At 45.5% G+C, this 16,380-nt stretch overlaps 1 protein-coding gene across 1 annotated transcript in view; it reads left to right on the forward strand.

Annotated features, from left to right (window-relative positions):
- LOC122944136 (atrial natriuretic peptide receptor 1-like) overlaps nt 1–16,380 on the forward strand; it is a 43,230-nt gene that overhangs the window by 8,333 nt on the left and 18,517 nt on the right. Inside the window, exons 8-15 of the mRNA XM_044302365.1 lie at nt 1,674–1,743; nt 1,821–1,962; nt 8,437–8,457; nt 8,592–8,732; nt 9,237–9,358; nt 10,316–10,454; nt 12,376–12,424; nt 14,312–14,413. Coding sequence (XP_044158300.1) covers nt 1,674–1,743; nt 1,821–1,962; nt 8,437–8,457; nt 8,592–8,732; nt 9,237–9,358; nt 10,316–10,454; nt 12,376–12,424; nt 14,312–14,413 — 786 coding nt within the window. The remainder of the gene's footprint in view (nt 1–1,673; nt 1,744–1,820; nt 1,963–8,436; nt 8,458–8,591; nt 8,733–9,236; nt 9,359–10,315; nt 10,455–12,375; nt 12,425–14,311; nt 14,414–16,380) is intronic.

Genomic DNA, 16,380 nt, shown 5'->3' on the forward strand with positions numbered 1-16,380 from the left:
TCATTGATTCAGAACCGGCTCGACTATTTTCAGAACTCCCATAGCGGTGAATGTAGAGCGCACCGCGCACGCACGGCCACCACTGCATTCATTTATTCAGAACCAGCTCAACTATTTTCAGAACTCCCATATCGGTGAATGTAGAGCGCACCGCGCACGCACGGCCACCGCTGCATTCATTGATTCAGAACCAGCTCGACTATTTTCAGAACTCCCATAGCGGTGAATGTAGAGCGCACCACACACGCACGGCCACCACTGCATTCATTTATTCAGAACCGGCTCGGCTATTTTCAGAACTCCCATAGCGGTGAATGTAGAGCGCACCGCGCACGCACGGCCACCGCTGCATTCATTGATTCAGAACCGGCTCGACTATTTTCAGAACTCCCATAGCGGTGAATGTAGAGCGCACCACACACGCACGGCCACCACTGCATTAATTTATTCAGAACCGGCTCGGCTATTTTCAGAACTCCCATATCGGTGAATGTAGAGCGCACCGCGCACGCACGGCCACCGCTGCATTCATTGATTCAGAACCGGCTCGACTATTTTCAGAACTCCCATAGCGGTGAATGTAGAGCGCACCACACACGCACGGCCACCACTGCATTCATTTATTCAGAACCGGCTCGGCTATTTTCAGAACTCCCATAGCGGTGAATGTAGAGCGCACCGCGCACGCACGGCCACCGCTGCATTCATTGATTCAGAACCGGCTCGACTATTTTCAGAACTCCCATAGCGGTGAATGTAGAGCACACCGCGCACGCACGGCCACCGCTGCATTAATTGATTCAGAACCGGCTCGGCTATTTTCAGAACTCCCATAGCGGTGAATGTAGAGCACACCGCGCACGCACGGCCACCGCTGCATTCGTTGATTCAGAACCGGCTATTTTCAGAACTCCCATAGCGGTGAATGTAGAGCGCACCGCGCACGCATGGCCACCGCCACATAAATCGCTTCGGAACCGGCTCGGCTATTTTCAGAACTCCCATAGCAGTGAATGTAGAGCGCACAGCGCACGCACGGCCACCGCTGCATTCATTGATTCAGAACCGGCTCGGCTATTTTCAGAACTCCCATAGCGGTGAGCAGAGGGTGGCCACGCATGTGCGGCTGCTCTCCTTCACTTTGGGGATCCCATTCTGGAGATAGGAGGAGGTCCCAGACGTGGGGCTCACTCCTATGTGACATTGATGTTGTATGCTAGCAATATGCCACACAATAGATGGACCCTCAAAGTAAAACAATAGCAAGAAAGGCTCCCTCTTGTGGGTGGACCATGTCATGACACCAGCACCCCTGTTCTAGGATCCCCTGCTTGTTCCTCCTCTTCCTATGGCAGGGGTAGGCAGCAGTTCATCACATGCATTGCAATCAGCTCTTGTTAATCCATCCCTCCATTATAGACCCAATGATGTATCAGGCATGTGACGCCCCCACAGTTTCCTTCTCTGTCTAGAGCAGGGGTAGGCAACCTACGGCATCCAGCTGTTGTGGAACTACAACTCCCAGTATGTATACTTGCCCTGCTCTTCTAAAAACTCTCATAGAATGAATGGAGCATGCTGGGAATTGTAGTTGTACAACAGCTGGAGTGCCGAAGGTTGCTGATCCCTGTTTCTATGGTATAATGCCATCATGGTATCATCTTTTTTCCCAGTGGTTCCAGTATCAAAAACAGAAGATGCTTTGGGATGAGAGTTGGATTCTGACCGTGAAGGACTTACCTGGTGGGTTGTATTTTCAGGCCTTTTACACCGGGGTGACAGACACGGCTCTGCATAGTTGTCCTATTATTTTCCTGTAGGAGACGAGGTTTGGAATGAGCTGGGCAGCACCATCAGCCTGAGACACAACAACATAGCACCAGGTCATCGGATGGAGCAACTGGCAAACACGGTCTTCATATGTGGCTCGTCTACAGAAAACGTCATGCAGACAGGGATCTAGTGAGTAACTTGCATGGCACAGTGAAGATGCCATGGGTCTCAAAAGGGCATATGCAGGGTCAGGCTGGGCCCCCCAGAGCACCAGAGGATCCTCCGATGGCCAAAGCTCTGACAATAATGGACCCCTAATAACACAGGGACCTTAAGGTCCTATATACACAGAGGGTGGGCCCTCAGAATTCCTCATGTCCTCTGGTGGGCCCAAGGAACTTCAGCCCGACGCTGGGCGTATGTTCCACATTGGCAGCTCCTATGTTCAAGGTCAGGTTGGTGCCATCGAGGGGTGTGCAAAGAAATCATTAGGCCCCTATAGCAAGAATCTGAATTGGGCCCCAATACCATATCCTTGGCCCCCTCATACTACCTGCCCTGGCTCCTTCCTGCCAACCCCCTTTTCACCTACAAATTTACCATTCTGTCTTATCAACTACCACCATCTATGCACTGCAAGTCTGAATTCTTGTCGACAGACTTCCCCTCATCCACCATCACGAACTACTGCAGTCTTATGTTCCCCTATGAACTGTGTCTGCAGTCCTATCCATGGGGGCAGTCCGCCCATGAACTGCACTGCAGCTGCAGTCTTATCAGCCACCTATAGCACCCCTTAGGTGACGTGCACATCTGGCACTGAGGTTTCCGGCAGGATCCTCCATAACAGATTCCAACAAAAATAAAGAGCAAAAGAATGCTGCATGCAACAGTATTTCGTCCGGTAAAATGGTTGTACTTACGCAAGATCCCTATGGACCCAATTATTGTGAATGGGATCTTTTGGATGCCGACTGTGTTTGGCATATGTCATGTCTGGTGATTCCGGTATTCTGCTCCTATGCTGGAACAGAATACCAAAATCTGATCACAAGTATGCAGCTAGCCTTACCCGATGAACTGTGCCCACTGCTGCTGCCTTTTATATAGTGTGATATTCTTCCCACCATAAACTGAGCCTGCTGCTTGCTGCTTATTATATAGTGTGCCATACCCCACCATGGACTATGCCTGCTGCTTATTATATAGTGTGCCATACCCCACCATGGACTGTGCCTGCTGCTTATTATATAGTGTGCCATACCCCACCATGGACTGTGCCTGCTGCTTATTATATAGTGTGCCATACCCCACCATGGACTATGCCTGCTGCTTATTATATAGTGTGCCATACCCCACCATGGACTGTGCCTGCTGCTTATTATATAGTGTGCCATACCCCACCATGGACTGTGCCTGCTGCTTATTATATAGTGTGCCATACCCCACCATGGACTGTGCCTGCTGCTTATTATATAGTGTGCCATACCCCACCATGGACTGTGCATGCTGCTTATTATATAGTGTGCCATCCCCCCCATGGACTGTGCCTGCTGCTTATTATATAGTGTGCCACACCCCACCATGAACTATGCCTGCTGCTTATTATATAGTGTGCCACACCCCCCCATGGACTGTGCCTGCTGCTTATTATATAGTGTGCCATACCCCACCATGGACTGTGCCTGCTGCTTATTATATAGTGTGCCATACCCCACCATGGACTGTGCCTGCTGCTTATTATATAGTGTGCCATACCCCACCATGGACTGTGCATGCTGCTTATTATATAGTGTGCCATCCCCCCCCATGGACTGTGCCTGCTGCTTATTATATAGTGTGCCACACCCCACCATGAACTGTGCCTTCTGCTTATTATATAGTGTGCCATACCCCACCATGAACTGTGCCTTCTGCTTATTATATAGTGTGCTATACCCCACCATGGACTGTGCCTGCTGCTTATTATATAGTGTGCTATACCCCACCATGAACTGTGCCTGCTGCTTATTATATAGTGTGCTATACCCCACCATGGACTATGCCTGCTGCTTATTATATAGTGTGCCATACCCCACCATGGACTGTGCCTGCTGCTTATTATATAGTGTGCCATACCCCACCATGAACTGTGCCTGCTGCTTATTATATAGTGTGCTATACCCCACCATGAACTGTGCCTTCTGCTTATTATATAGTGTGCCATACCCCACCATGGACTGTGCCTGCTGCTTATTATATAGTGTGCTATACCCCACCATGAACTGTGCCTGCTGCTTATTATATAGTGTGCTATACCCCACCATGAACTATGCCTGCTGCTTATTATATAGTGTGCTATACCCCACCATGGACTATGCCTGCTGCTTATTATATAGTGTGCCATACCCCACCATGGACTGTGCCTGCTGCTTATTATATAGTGTGCCATACCCCACCATGAACTGTGCCTGCTGCTTATTATATAGTGTGCCATACCCCACCATGAACTGTGCCTGCTGCTTATTATATAGTGTGCTATACCCCACCATGAACTGTGCCTGCTGCTTATTATATAGTGTGCTATACCCCACCATGAACTGTGCCTGCTGCTTATTATATAGTGTGCTATACCCCACCATGAACTGTGCCTGCTGCTTATTATATAGTGTGCTATACCCCACCATGAACTGTGCCTGCTGCTTATTATATAGTGTGCTATACCCCACCATGGACTGTGCCTGCTGCTTATTATATAGTGTGCCATACCCCACCATGGATTGTGCCTGCTGCTTATTATATAATGTGCTATACCTCACCATGGACTGTGCCTGCTGCTTATTATATAGTGTGCCATACCCCACCATGAACTGTGCCTGCTGCTTATTATATAGTGTGCCATACCCCACCATGAACTGTGCCTGCTGCTTATTATATAGTTTGCCATACCCCACCATGGACTGTGCCTGCTACTTATTATATAGTGTGCCATACCCCACCATGAACTGTGCCTGCTGCTTATTATATAGTGTGCCATACCCCACCATGAACTGTGCCTGCTGCTTATTATATAGTTTGCCATACCTCACCATGGACTGTGCCTGCTGCTTATTATATAGTGTGCTATACCCCACCATGAACTGTGCCTGCTGCTTATTATATAGTGTGCTATACCCCACCATGAACTGTGCCTGCTGCTTATTATATAGTGTGCTATACCCCACCATGAACTGTGCCTGCTGCTTATTATATAGTGTGCTATACCCCACCATGAACTGTGCCTGCTGCTTATTATATAGTGTGCTATACCCCACCATGAACTGTGCCTGCTGCTTATTATTTAGTGTGCTATACCCCACCATGGACTGTGCCTGCTGCTTATTATATAGTGTGCCATACCCCACCATGGATTGTGCCTGCTGCTTATTATATAATGTGCTATACCTCACCATGGACTGTGCCTGCTGCTTATTATATAGTGTGCCATACCCCACCATGAACTGTGCCTGCTGCTTATTATATAGTGTGCCATACCCCACCATGAACTGTGCCTGCTGCTTATTATATAGTTTGCCATACCCCACCATGGACTGTGCCTGCTGCTTATTATATAATGTGCTATACCTCACCATGGACTGTGCCTGCTGCTTATTATATAGTGTGCCATACCCCACCATGGACTGCGCCTGCTGCTTATTATTTAGTGTGCCATACCCCACCATGGACTGTGCCTGCTGCTTATTATATAGTGTGCCATACCCCACCATGGACTGTGCCTGCTGCTTATTATATAATGTGCTATACCTCACCATGGACTGTGCCTGCTGCTTATTATATAGTGTGCCATACCCCACCATGAACTGTGCCTGCTGCTTATTATATAGTGTGCCATACCCCACCATGAACTGTGCCTGCTGCTTATTATATAGTGTGCTATACCTCACCATGGACTGTGCCTGCTGCTTATTACAGTCCTGATCAAAACTTTAAGACCACTTGAAAAATGGCAAAAAATCCTATTTAGCATGGCTGGATCTTAACAAGGTTCCAAGTAGAGCTTCAACATGCAACAAGAAGAAATGGGAGTGAGACAAAACATTTTTTGAGCATTCAGTTTAATGAAAACAATGAATAAACTGAAACAGGCTGTTTTTCAGCTGATCAAAAGTTTAGGACCACACCTCCAAAAAAAAAAACTAAACTTCCCCAAAACAGAAATCCAACTTCCAAACATGAACTCAGTAATGAGTAGCTCCGCCGTTATTGTTTATCACTTTAAAAATGTGTTTCGGCATGCTTGATGCAAGCGTTTCCATGAGGTGAGTGGGAACATTTCTCCAAGTGGTGAAGATGGCCGCACGAAGGCCATCTACTGTCTGGAACTGTTGTCCATTTTTGTAAACTTCCCTTGCCATCCATCCCCAAAGGTTCTCAATTGGATTTAGATCAGGAGAACACGCAGGATGGGCCAAAAGAGTGATGTTATTCTCCTGGAAGAAGTCCCTTGTCCTGCGGGCATTGTGTACTGTAGCGTTGTTCTGTTGAAAAACCCAGTCGTTACCACACAGACGAGGGCCCTCAGTCATGAGGAATGCTCTCTGCAACATCTGGACATAGCCAGCAGTAAAAAAAATTCTCATCAGAGAAATAAAACTTTCTTCCACCTTTGAATGTCCCATGTTTGGTGCTCTCTTGCAAAGTCCAAACGAGCAGTTCTGTGGCGATCAAGGAGACGAGGTCTTTGAAGACGTTTTTTGTTTTTGAAGCCCTTCAGTCTCAGATGCCGTCTGATGGTTGTGGGGCTGCAGTCAGCACCAGTAAGGGCCTTAATTTGGGTCGAGGATTGTCCAGTGTCTTGACGGACAGCCAATTGGATCCTCCGGCTCAGTGCTGATGACATTTTTTGGGGTCTTCCACTTGACTTTTTTGTTCCATAACCCTTAGAAATTCCAAATGACTGTCTTACTGCGTCCCACCTCAGCAGCGATGGCGCGCTGTGAGAGACCCTGCTTATGCAGTTCGACAACCCGACCACGTTCAAAAAGGGAGAGTTTTTTTGCTTTTGCCATCACAACGTGTGACTACCTGACAATGAATCCACATCTTTGCACAGATTTGGCCTTTTAAAGGCATGTGGTCCTAAAATTTGGTTTCAGCTGAAAAACAGCCTGTTTCAGTTTAATCGTTATTTTCAATTAATTGAATGCTCAAAAAATGTTTAGTCTCACTCCAATTTCTTCTTGTTGCATGTTGAAGCTCTACTTGGAACCTTGTTAAGATCCAACAATGTAAAATATGATTTTTTGCCATTTTTTGAGTGGTCTTAAACTTTTGATCAGGACTGTATATAATGTGCCATACCCCACCATGAACTGTGCCTGCTGCTGTGTATTGTATACAGATGTAATTGAGTTAACACTCAACCTCAAATTTCTTAACTTAAATTTCTTAACTCCTTGTGATATCCTGCAGCAAAAGCCACTGAAAAACAATTGAAGGTGTCGGCTTAACACAACTATTTTAGTTAACGCATCTAGTTAAGCATGTGCATTAGGGTGCTGATACACATTCAGGTTTTTTTATGCAGTTTTTGAAGCCAAAATTGGGAGTGGATTAAAAAAGGGGAGAAGTAGTATTTGCCCTAATATTTCCTCTCTTGTTTTGATCCACACCTGATTTTGACTTCAAAAACTGCATCAAAAACCCTGAATGTGTGTCAGAACTCTTAACTGTACTACATCTGTAGTGTGCCATTCCCCCCATGAAAGGTGCCTGCTTATTATATAGGGTGCCACCCTGCCCCCCATGAACTGTGCCTGCTGGGCAGGGCTGCAATTTCTAAACATAGAACTTTAAATCCTCTGTTTGTTTTCACAAAATCAGAAGCTTAAAGGGGTTTTCCATCTGTTTTCTACTGATTACCTATCCTCAGGATAGGTCATCGGTATCTGATCATTAGGGGTCCGACACCCGGGACCCGCACCGATCGGCTGTTTGAAGAGGCTGCTGCCTTCTTTCAGCTCACCAAGCAGAGCGCCGTACATCGTATAGTGGTTGTATTTAGTATCGCAGCTCAGCCCCATTAATATGCTGCACATGAATATAAATGTATAGAGCGCATATGACATTACTTAAAGCCAACACACAATCGTAGTCTCTCGCACCACATGGCATTTTGTTTCCTGGACTTTAGGACAGCTGGTCTTGAAAATGCCGGTTTATCAGCTAACTATTTTATATGTGACCTAGTGTTTTTCCTTTGCATTCTGTACGAAGCCAAAGAGATATATAATATGCGTTGACAGAAAACAAGTGATGGATATGCCTACATGTGTGGTACACTCAAGATATAAATTTCTCATTGTTCTTATTCTGCAGCGATGACGTGTTTTTTATGGATCTTTAAGAAAATAAAAATTTCACAAAGTAGAAAGAATGTGCGCTGTACTAGTGCTTATGTCTCCAAGCAGATGTTGAACATTTTTCATATAAGTGTATCCATTTTCTAAATAGTGAGGCTGTAATCTTAATAAGGTTTTGCACAACGATTGCATAACAATCATAGGATTATACTATGCGTATCCTGCCTTCTTCATGCCTCCGGTAGTACAGTTGAGAAGTCATCCGTCATGAAATTCCCAGCCCTCTAATAATGATGAGGTGACTGCGCTGTCTCTGTCTCAGTCTACACGGCAAAGCTGAAAAGTGAGCCGCAGAGAACAGGAAGTGTCAGCCTATTGTATGCTGCAGGGGCCAGCGTGGGAACTGGATTGAAGCAGCATAAAAGACTGTGCAGCACCATCTGCAATATATTGACTTTGATTCCTTTGAACCTGTAGGAAGCTGGATCACCAGAATCTATGTAAGTTCATGGGAGGATCAGTGGAAGGAAACATCTTCATCATCACAGAATATTGTCCAAAGGGAAGCCTGGCTGATGTTCTACTGAATGATGATGTTCCTCTAAATTGGGGGTTTAGGTGAGTCACACGTCTTCGTATCTAAATGGAACAGAAGGTGATGTGATGGTGGACCAGAAAGTCCAAAAATTAAATATTATACAAAAAAATAGTATATAAAATACATATCATGAGTACATAGTTTTTTATTTTTTTCTAAAAGTGGTCTTCACATTTGGATTCCAACCTAAGGGTCTAAAGTTGTTGCAAAACTACAACTCCTAGCATGCCTTCAGTTGTCTAGACATGTTGGGAGAGCTGAAGAATCATAGGCTGGAGATAAGAGCTCCAGGAGGAACGTTCCCCTTGTTATCACCACCTGCTGGTAAGAGCAGATATAGGACCTCCCAAACAGAGCGGAGGAATGGGAATGACAACTACTCTTGGCACATATATGTTTGTCATTTGTCAAGCCCATTAAACTGTTGGCCTCTCAGATGTGGCTAATAAAGGGTTTTCCAAGTGGAGACCCCCTAACAGGGCAGATGTCCTTCCATAGTAACTGGGTTTTTCTTCCTTTTCTAGACTTTCCTTTGCCACGGACATAGCACGAGGAATGGCTTATCTGCACCACCATAAAATGTACCACGGGAGACTGACATCACGTAACTGTGTCATAGATGATCGATGGGTTTGCAAGGTCTCAGGTAAAATATATGAGGGGAAATTGATGCTGAGCTGCAAGACCTTCTTAGAATGACCCATATAAATAAGTATTCTGAAAAGGAGGGTTAAAAAGATTTAAAGGCTATGGACACCAATTTTTTTATGATTGCATTTTACTCATTATGGGCTAAAAATCATTTTTTCAATTGGTCTTTATTAAAAATATTGAGCCATTCTGTCACAAAGGGTTACTGTTTGTCTAGCCGTGTGAATCGTACTTTCACTTTCATGTTGTGCCGGTCATCTAATAACCTTTATCTCTCAATTACTAAAAGGCCATAAACACTTATTTAAGCCACATTCTTATCATTAAGATAACAATTGAGCTCTAATGAGTGTTTTTAAGGTCAGAGATCAGAGATAAGGAGCCGTCAGTTGAGCTGCATGATGGAACAGAGTAAAAATACAGAACCTGCTACTAGGGAATCTCAAATCTGTACAGAGCAAAGTGCTCAACATTTCTAATTGATTTTTTTTTTTTAGCTCAAAACCAGTACAATGCAATAATAATAAAAACTATTTTTCCCAAAGGTGTACATAGCCTTTAAAAGGATTGTACAGAATTATAAAAACATGGCTTATTTTTTCCAGAAACAGTGCCACACCTGTCCGTGGGTTGTGCCTGGTATTGCAGCTTAGCTCCACTGACATGAGCTACTTAATAATACTAATATTAACCGTCACTGCAAATTCGGGTTGTCCCGAGCTGGAAATAGGCAGGGCTTATGTGAGCCCCACCCATACACCTTTGTGTTACTGGGTGGGTCTAGGGGTGTTCCTAGGGGGTGGGGCTCATATACCCTGAATTTATCAGCATTAGTAAGAAAGCAACCTGTGTAATTGCCACCTTTTGGTTACATAGTTGGATACATTTTGGTTATGTAGTCGGATACGTATACACCCTATATTTATATATGTGCACTATATTCTTTATACAGATTATGGTTTGATGGTTTATAGACAAGATGAATATAAGGAATTAATGGAGAAAAAGCCTGTACATATCTACTGCGCCCCAGAGGTTATTCAGAATGACAGCTCTTGCGTCCTGCCAACCCCTGCCGCCGACATATACAGGTAACATAGAGGTACTGCTTAGGCTGTGTTCACACCTGCTGTTCTGTCATACAGTGGATACCAAAGGTGCACACGGACTCCACTGACGTCGTCAGGTTCTGCTATGGAGTCCACTGTTTTGTGCTTTTTTTTTTGCTAACGAATGTGACTATTTTTTGTCTCCGATGGCAATGTGAACATTGGCTTAGTATGGGTTAACTAAAGAAAATCAGCTATGGTCTAAAATGAGTAATAGTATTACAACATCGGTGGGTAATGCCCTGACTGACAGAATCAAAAACCTGCACAGATAAGTGACAGAAGACTCACCCCAGGTGAAAAAAAAGTCACTAGGAAATTAAAACGCATGTTTCCTGTGTTTTACACTTTCCCATAGACTTTCAGCTAATATCTGGACTTACCGTTTTTCCCACAAAAAAAAAAAAAAAAAAAAAAAAAAAAGTGCCTAAAAATGTAAAAGTTGGTAAAAACTCCTTTAGAAAAGTGCAACCTTAAGGCATTATCCCATTATTCATTTTTATGCCAAAAGTCCTGAAATTCTGTTAATAACAGTTTTGAAATAATTTTGTGTTTTTGGCATATAAAATACCTTTCACGTCATGTTTTGCTCCCATGTTGCCTCCTTGGTGCTGCTGCTTCTACGTATGTGCTGCTGGAGGACAGAATCAGTCTCCTTTCCCCTCCTCTGTAGAGAATCAGTCTCCTTCCGCCTATGAACAGAATCAGTATCCTTCTCTCCCTGAACAGAATCAGTCTCCTTCCCCTCTGAACAGAATCAGTATCCTTCTCCCCCTGAACAGAATCAGTCTCCCCTTCCCAAACAGAATCAGTATCCTTCTCTCCCCTGAACAGAATCAGTATCCTTCTCCCCCTGAACAGAATCAGTCTCCCCTTCCCGAACAGAATCAGTCTCATCAGTCTCCTTCTCCCCCTGAACAGAATCAGTGTCCTTCTCCCCCTGAACAGAATCAGTATCCTTCTCCCCCTGAACAGAATCAGTATCCTTCTCCCCCTGAACAGAATCAGTATCCTTCTCCCCCTGAACAGAATCAGTATCCTCCTCCCCCTGAACAGAATCAGTATCCTTCTCCCCCTGAACAGAATCAGTATCCTTCTCCCCCTGAACAGAATCAGTATCCTTCTCCCCCTAACAGAATCAGTACCCTTCTCCCCCTGAACAGAATCAGTACCCTTCTGCCCCTGAACAGAATCAGTATCCTTCTCCCCCTGAACAGAATCAGTATCCTTCTCCCCCTGAACAGAATCAGTATCCTTCTCCCCCTGAACAGAATCAGTATCCTTCTCCCCCTGAACAGAATCAGTATCCTTCTCCCCCTGAACAGAATCAGTATCCTTCTCCCCCTGAACAGAATCAGTATCCTTCTCCCCCTGAACAGAATCAGTATGCTTCTCCCGCTGAACAGAATCAGTATGCTTCTCCCCCTGAACAGAATCAGTCTCCTTCTCCCTCTGTCAGATTCTGCCTCCTTTCCCTCCTGGCAGCCTACAGTGTAGTCCCTTCTTACTTCTCCTGTAGAAGGAGTCTCCTCAGTTACACTGCCATGTTACTGTACAGCCTCTGGTCCTCACCTGACAAGCAGAGCAGAAAGCTATTTCTATTGGCTGTCCCGCAATGAACAGAGGATTCCTATGCAGAGACCTGGCAGTGAGGAAAGTGACTGAGCGTGTGTGTCCAGCAGCACTCAGCTCAGTAGGTGGACATGCACATTGCTATACACTTTGAACACCAGATAGCACCATACTATGTAAGTAAATGTCATATTCCTTCCCTCGTTTTTTTTTTTTTTTTTGAACAGCATGTAATTGGCAAATATATAAAAAAAAGTTAGTTTTTTCCCTATCTGTACAATCATTATGTTATTTAATGGTGAGAAGTCTGATTACTATCTTCTTCTTCCAGTTACGCCATTGTGCTCGTTGAAATTGCCAGCCGCTGCGATACCTTCCAAGTAAGTTTTATGGTTTTCACATTTAAACTAAATTTGATACCTTTACAGGTGCTACATATAGATGCCACTGTGTGTGGATATACAGATGTAGCAGAGCTGAGTTTGTCAGGCTTTAGCTAAGTGATGGATTTCAAAGCAGCGAAAAAATGAGTTTGTCCTTTTGTCCAATAGTATAACATCATCATCATCTTTCCCTTAGTTTTTCATAGGACTGCAGGTAAACCTTATTGGCCATCTTAAAGGGACACTAAACTAATAGTCAATCGTTCTTACATACCCTATGCGCCCTGCTATTCCCTGAAAACATTCGCAGCTTAGGAGATAAATGTTAGATCTGTGGAGATCTGAATGCTGGGGCCCACACTAGATAAGGGGGTACTTGTCCCTGTAGAAGGCCAGTGTAGAAGAGTGTGGCCCTCGTCATCCGAGTCTGTATGTAGTGGTTGGTGTACTGTATATGGCCCATACAACTCCCCATTGTGGCCCTCTCAGGAGCAGGGCGCAGGGATGGGTCCTAGCAGTTGGTCCCCTACCAATGTACCATTATGCCTGATAGAAAATTAAAAAATCTCTGCCCCCATTGCTTTCTACTTTCCCTTCCTTCTTAAAGGGGTTGTCCGAGACTTTAATATCGACAGCCTGCCTTAGCAGGACCCCCTGTAACAGTGGTGTTATCACTTCAGCACTTTGCTACTGTCTTTATTGGTCTAGCCTCATGTCATCTTATGTATTTATTCCAGGTCCTCCACAATGTGCATTGCTATTTTATGTAACTGTTATGTTCACATGTAAAGTGCCTGTTTCACCAGCAGGTGGTAGCAAACATGGCAGAGTTGTATGTAGATAGAATGGAACTTGCCATTCTATTCTCAACCTCGCCCCCTCTGGTCAGAGGTGGGTGAGTCCTACTTCTTGCAGGAAGGGTGGGGACCAGTTAGTTAGTCTAGTTCACCCTCAGCTAAGGGAAGGGTGTGCAGGGGCATGGCTCTGCTGGATGTGCCCACCCCATCCAGAGCAGCACCCTAAGCTCTGCTGGCCATGCGGGCCAAAGCTCGAAGCCTCAGGAGCCAGGAGGAAAGTTCCCTGGCATAACCTAGAATCAGACTACAAAGTGAAGTGCAGCATACAGAAGAAGCTGAGTTATACAGCCAACCTGTCAGTACAGCAGAGTCAGAGAGAAACAGATATAGCAGAGTGGAGTTTGCCTGCCAGTTTCCTGCTAAAGCCTGCTGGAACCAAGACAAAGCCTGTAAACCGTTTTGGAGAACGTTTATGCAAAATAAAGCTGCCATTGAACTTCATCTCAAGGTCTGGACTCAAGTTATTCTTTTATCCCTCAATTATTCCCCCTATTTATCGCTTCGGAGCCAAAGCTTCGGGTCCAGCCGTATCCAGGTAGGAGCACCGTGACACACATAGAGACATTTTAGGCCGTACTATACTTTTCGGCATTCCTACACCTGGGATGCGCGTTCTATATATAGAGGGCCCTAGGGGGCGGCCCCCGTTGCAACCCCCAAGTCTGTGCGGAACCCCCACAATCAGCACCCCCAGGGGCATGGCACTTGGATGAGTCTGTGGCATCTTTGATACCAGGCACAGCGCCACAGACTAGTAGTGGCTGTGCATGGTACTGCAGCTCAAGGGAATGGGCTAGTGATATGTGTAGCACCACACATTGCTGCCCCAAATGCATGGAGCTGTGTCCAGTAATGAAGAGGCCACGGAGCTCACCCTTCATACGGCCGATGAATGCACATAAAGTCCAAAGACATATTCAGCTCTGCTGTACCTATATTCAGTATATGAACTGGTTATCAGGGGCCCTAATTACAATCAATACTCTGCAAATCTCCAGCCTAACCCAATTCCTTTTTTATTTTCCAGGGAGATGCTTACCTAAAAGATGTGACATGGAGACCAGAGATACCGGATCTGAGTGTGGGCAAATCTGACCACGACTGCCCCAACCAGGAAGATTATTCAGAGGTCAGTGCTACCGTACTTCATGCTTTGAAGGGGATTGCCCTTAGGGCTCATGCACACGAACATATTTTTTGTCCGTGTCCTTTCTGGACAAAATGGAAATGACTGCGTGTGGATTCCATGTCTGCATGTTCGCATGGCTGTTCTGCAAAAAAATAGAACATGACAAGGATAGGACTGTTCTATTATGGCCCAAACGTTCCGTTCTACAAAATGCGGAATGCACGTGGCTGGTATCCGTGTTTTGTGGATCCACAATTTGTGGACTGCCGAACACCAATGGTTGTGTGCATGAGCCCTTACACACAGGTTTGAGACTGTAACAACCCTAGAAACACACAGGTTAATCTGGGAGCTGTGTACACAAAACAATGAGATACTACTAATCGAAGAATATTTACAAAGTTTCCTTGAAAACAATAGGAGTCAGATTTAGGGCTGATTCGGCTTGGTTTCGGCACAGACTCTGCCCTGAAACTTGCTCCAAAAAGAACAGTGTGTGAACATACCCTTACTCTATTCATCCTCCATGCTTTCTGCTGAAGGTGAACGGAAATAGTTAAGAAGTATCCAGGATATTAGCTTTAAAGAGCATCTGTCAGCAGGATCAACTCAATTAAACCAGGCATGCTGCCTGGTAGGGTTGATCCTGCCGAATAAAAGGATACCATTGTTATATCTGTAGGTAGAACCGTTGCTGAGATATCTGCAATTTTCGGATCTAGTTCGAGCACCAAGGGGACGGCCGGAGCCCTCGGAGCACTGATATTGTATCGCACCTCTGCTCTATACCACTCCCCCTTGCTTGATTGTGTAGAGTGCTCAGATCAGAGGGGTGTTACAATAGCAGTGCTCCGAGGGCTCCGTCTGGCCCCTTGGTGCTCGAACTAGATTGCATATTGCTAAAAACGTAAATATCTCGGCAAGGCTCCTACCTACAGACATAACATAAGTATCATTTCAATCAGCATTATCAACCCTACTAGGCAGCATGGTTTAATGGGGTTGATCCTGATGATAGACGCTCTTTAAATGTGTTTATTGGAGTATGTAATACTGAAACAAGAATGACAGTGAAGACATGATGTCCTGGGCCTTAGCGCCACCATGCAGTGCTCAAGTAACTGCTGTAAGCTGGGGACATAACACTGCTTCCTGTCCATCTGCCTTCCCATAGGTTCTACCTCCAAGTATAGGATCTGGGGTGCAAGCTCTGGGCCAGTGGCATAACTAGAAATGACTGGGCCCCACAGCAAATTTTTGAACAGGGGCCCGCCCAGCAACTTTTTTGCAACCTTCACTCCTGTGGCTAGTGAGACAAGGCCCAGCAGCCACTCCGTCCGTTTCCTACAGTGCCTCTGTATATATGTCATTGTGTAATACTGTTGAGGGGCCCTGACAGAACCGTTCTGAGTTGGGGCCCCAAAGCAGCTGCTTCCCCTATAGCTATAAAAGCAGCACCCCCTCCAGCAGTCATAGCTGATGCATACTGTATGACCATACAGGTCGCGTCTCCCTACAGGACCGTACATGTTATATCAGACCATGCGGCTGATTTGGGGCCCCTGGAGAAAGGGGGCCCAGCTCTGTTTGTTCTGATCACCTTTGCTACTTGGTGTGGACGAGCTCTGATATCATTAGCAATGAAGGGATCATGGAAAGCAGGTAGAGTGCCCATATCAGACTAATGGGGGCCCCTTAGCACTGGGGCCCCCTCTCTCCTTTGCAGTTGCATGTCCTCCCGAGCACAGATGTCCTTGCATGAGATGTTTACCTCTCACCAGTATTTGGCACCATCCATTGTAAACTGAAGCCTGAGTCACTAAAGCCTTGTTTACTAGAGACGGAGGAAAAAGTAGTGATGTCACCGCAGCCGCTGACATCACTCTTATCAGATAGCGATGGGGTTGCCCCTCAAAGTGGGGTCCACCCTGCTATAATGGGCAACGAACTATCAAATCTATCAAAAG

This window comes from Bufo gargarizans, chromosome 7, assembly GCF_014858855.1.
Source record: "Bufo gargarizans isolate SCDJY-AF-19 chromosome 7, ASM1485885v1, whole genome shotgun sequence".
NCBI lineage: Eukaryota > Metazoa > Chordata > Amphibia > Anura > Bufonidae > Bufo > Bufo gargarizans.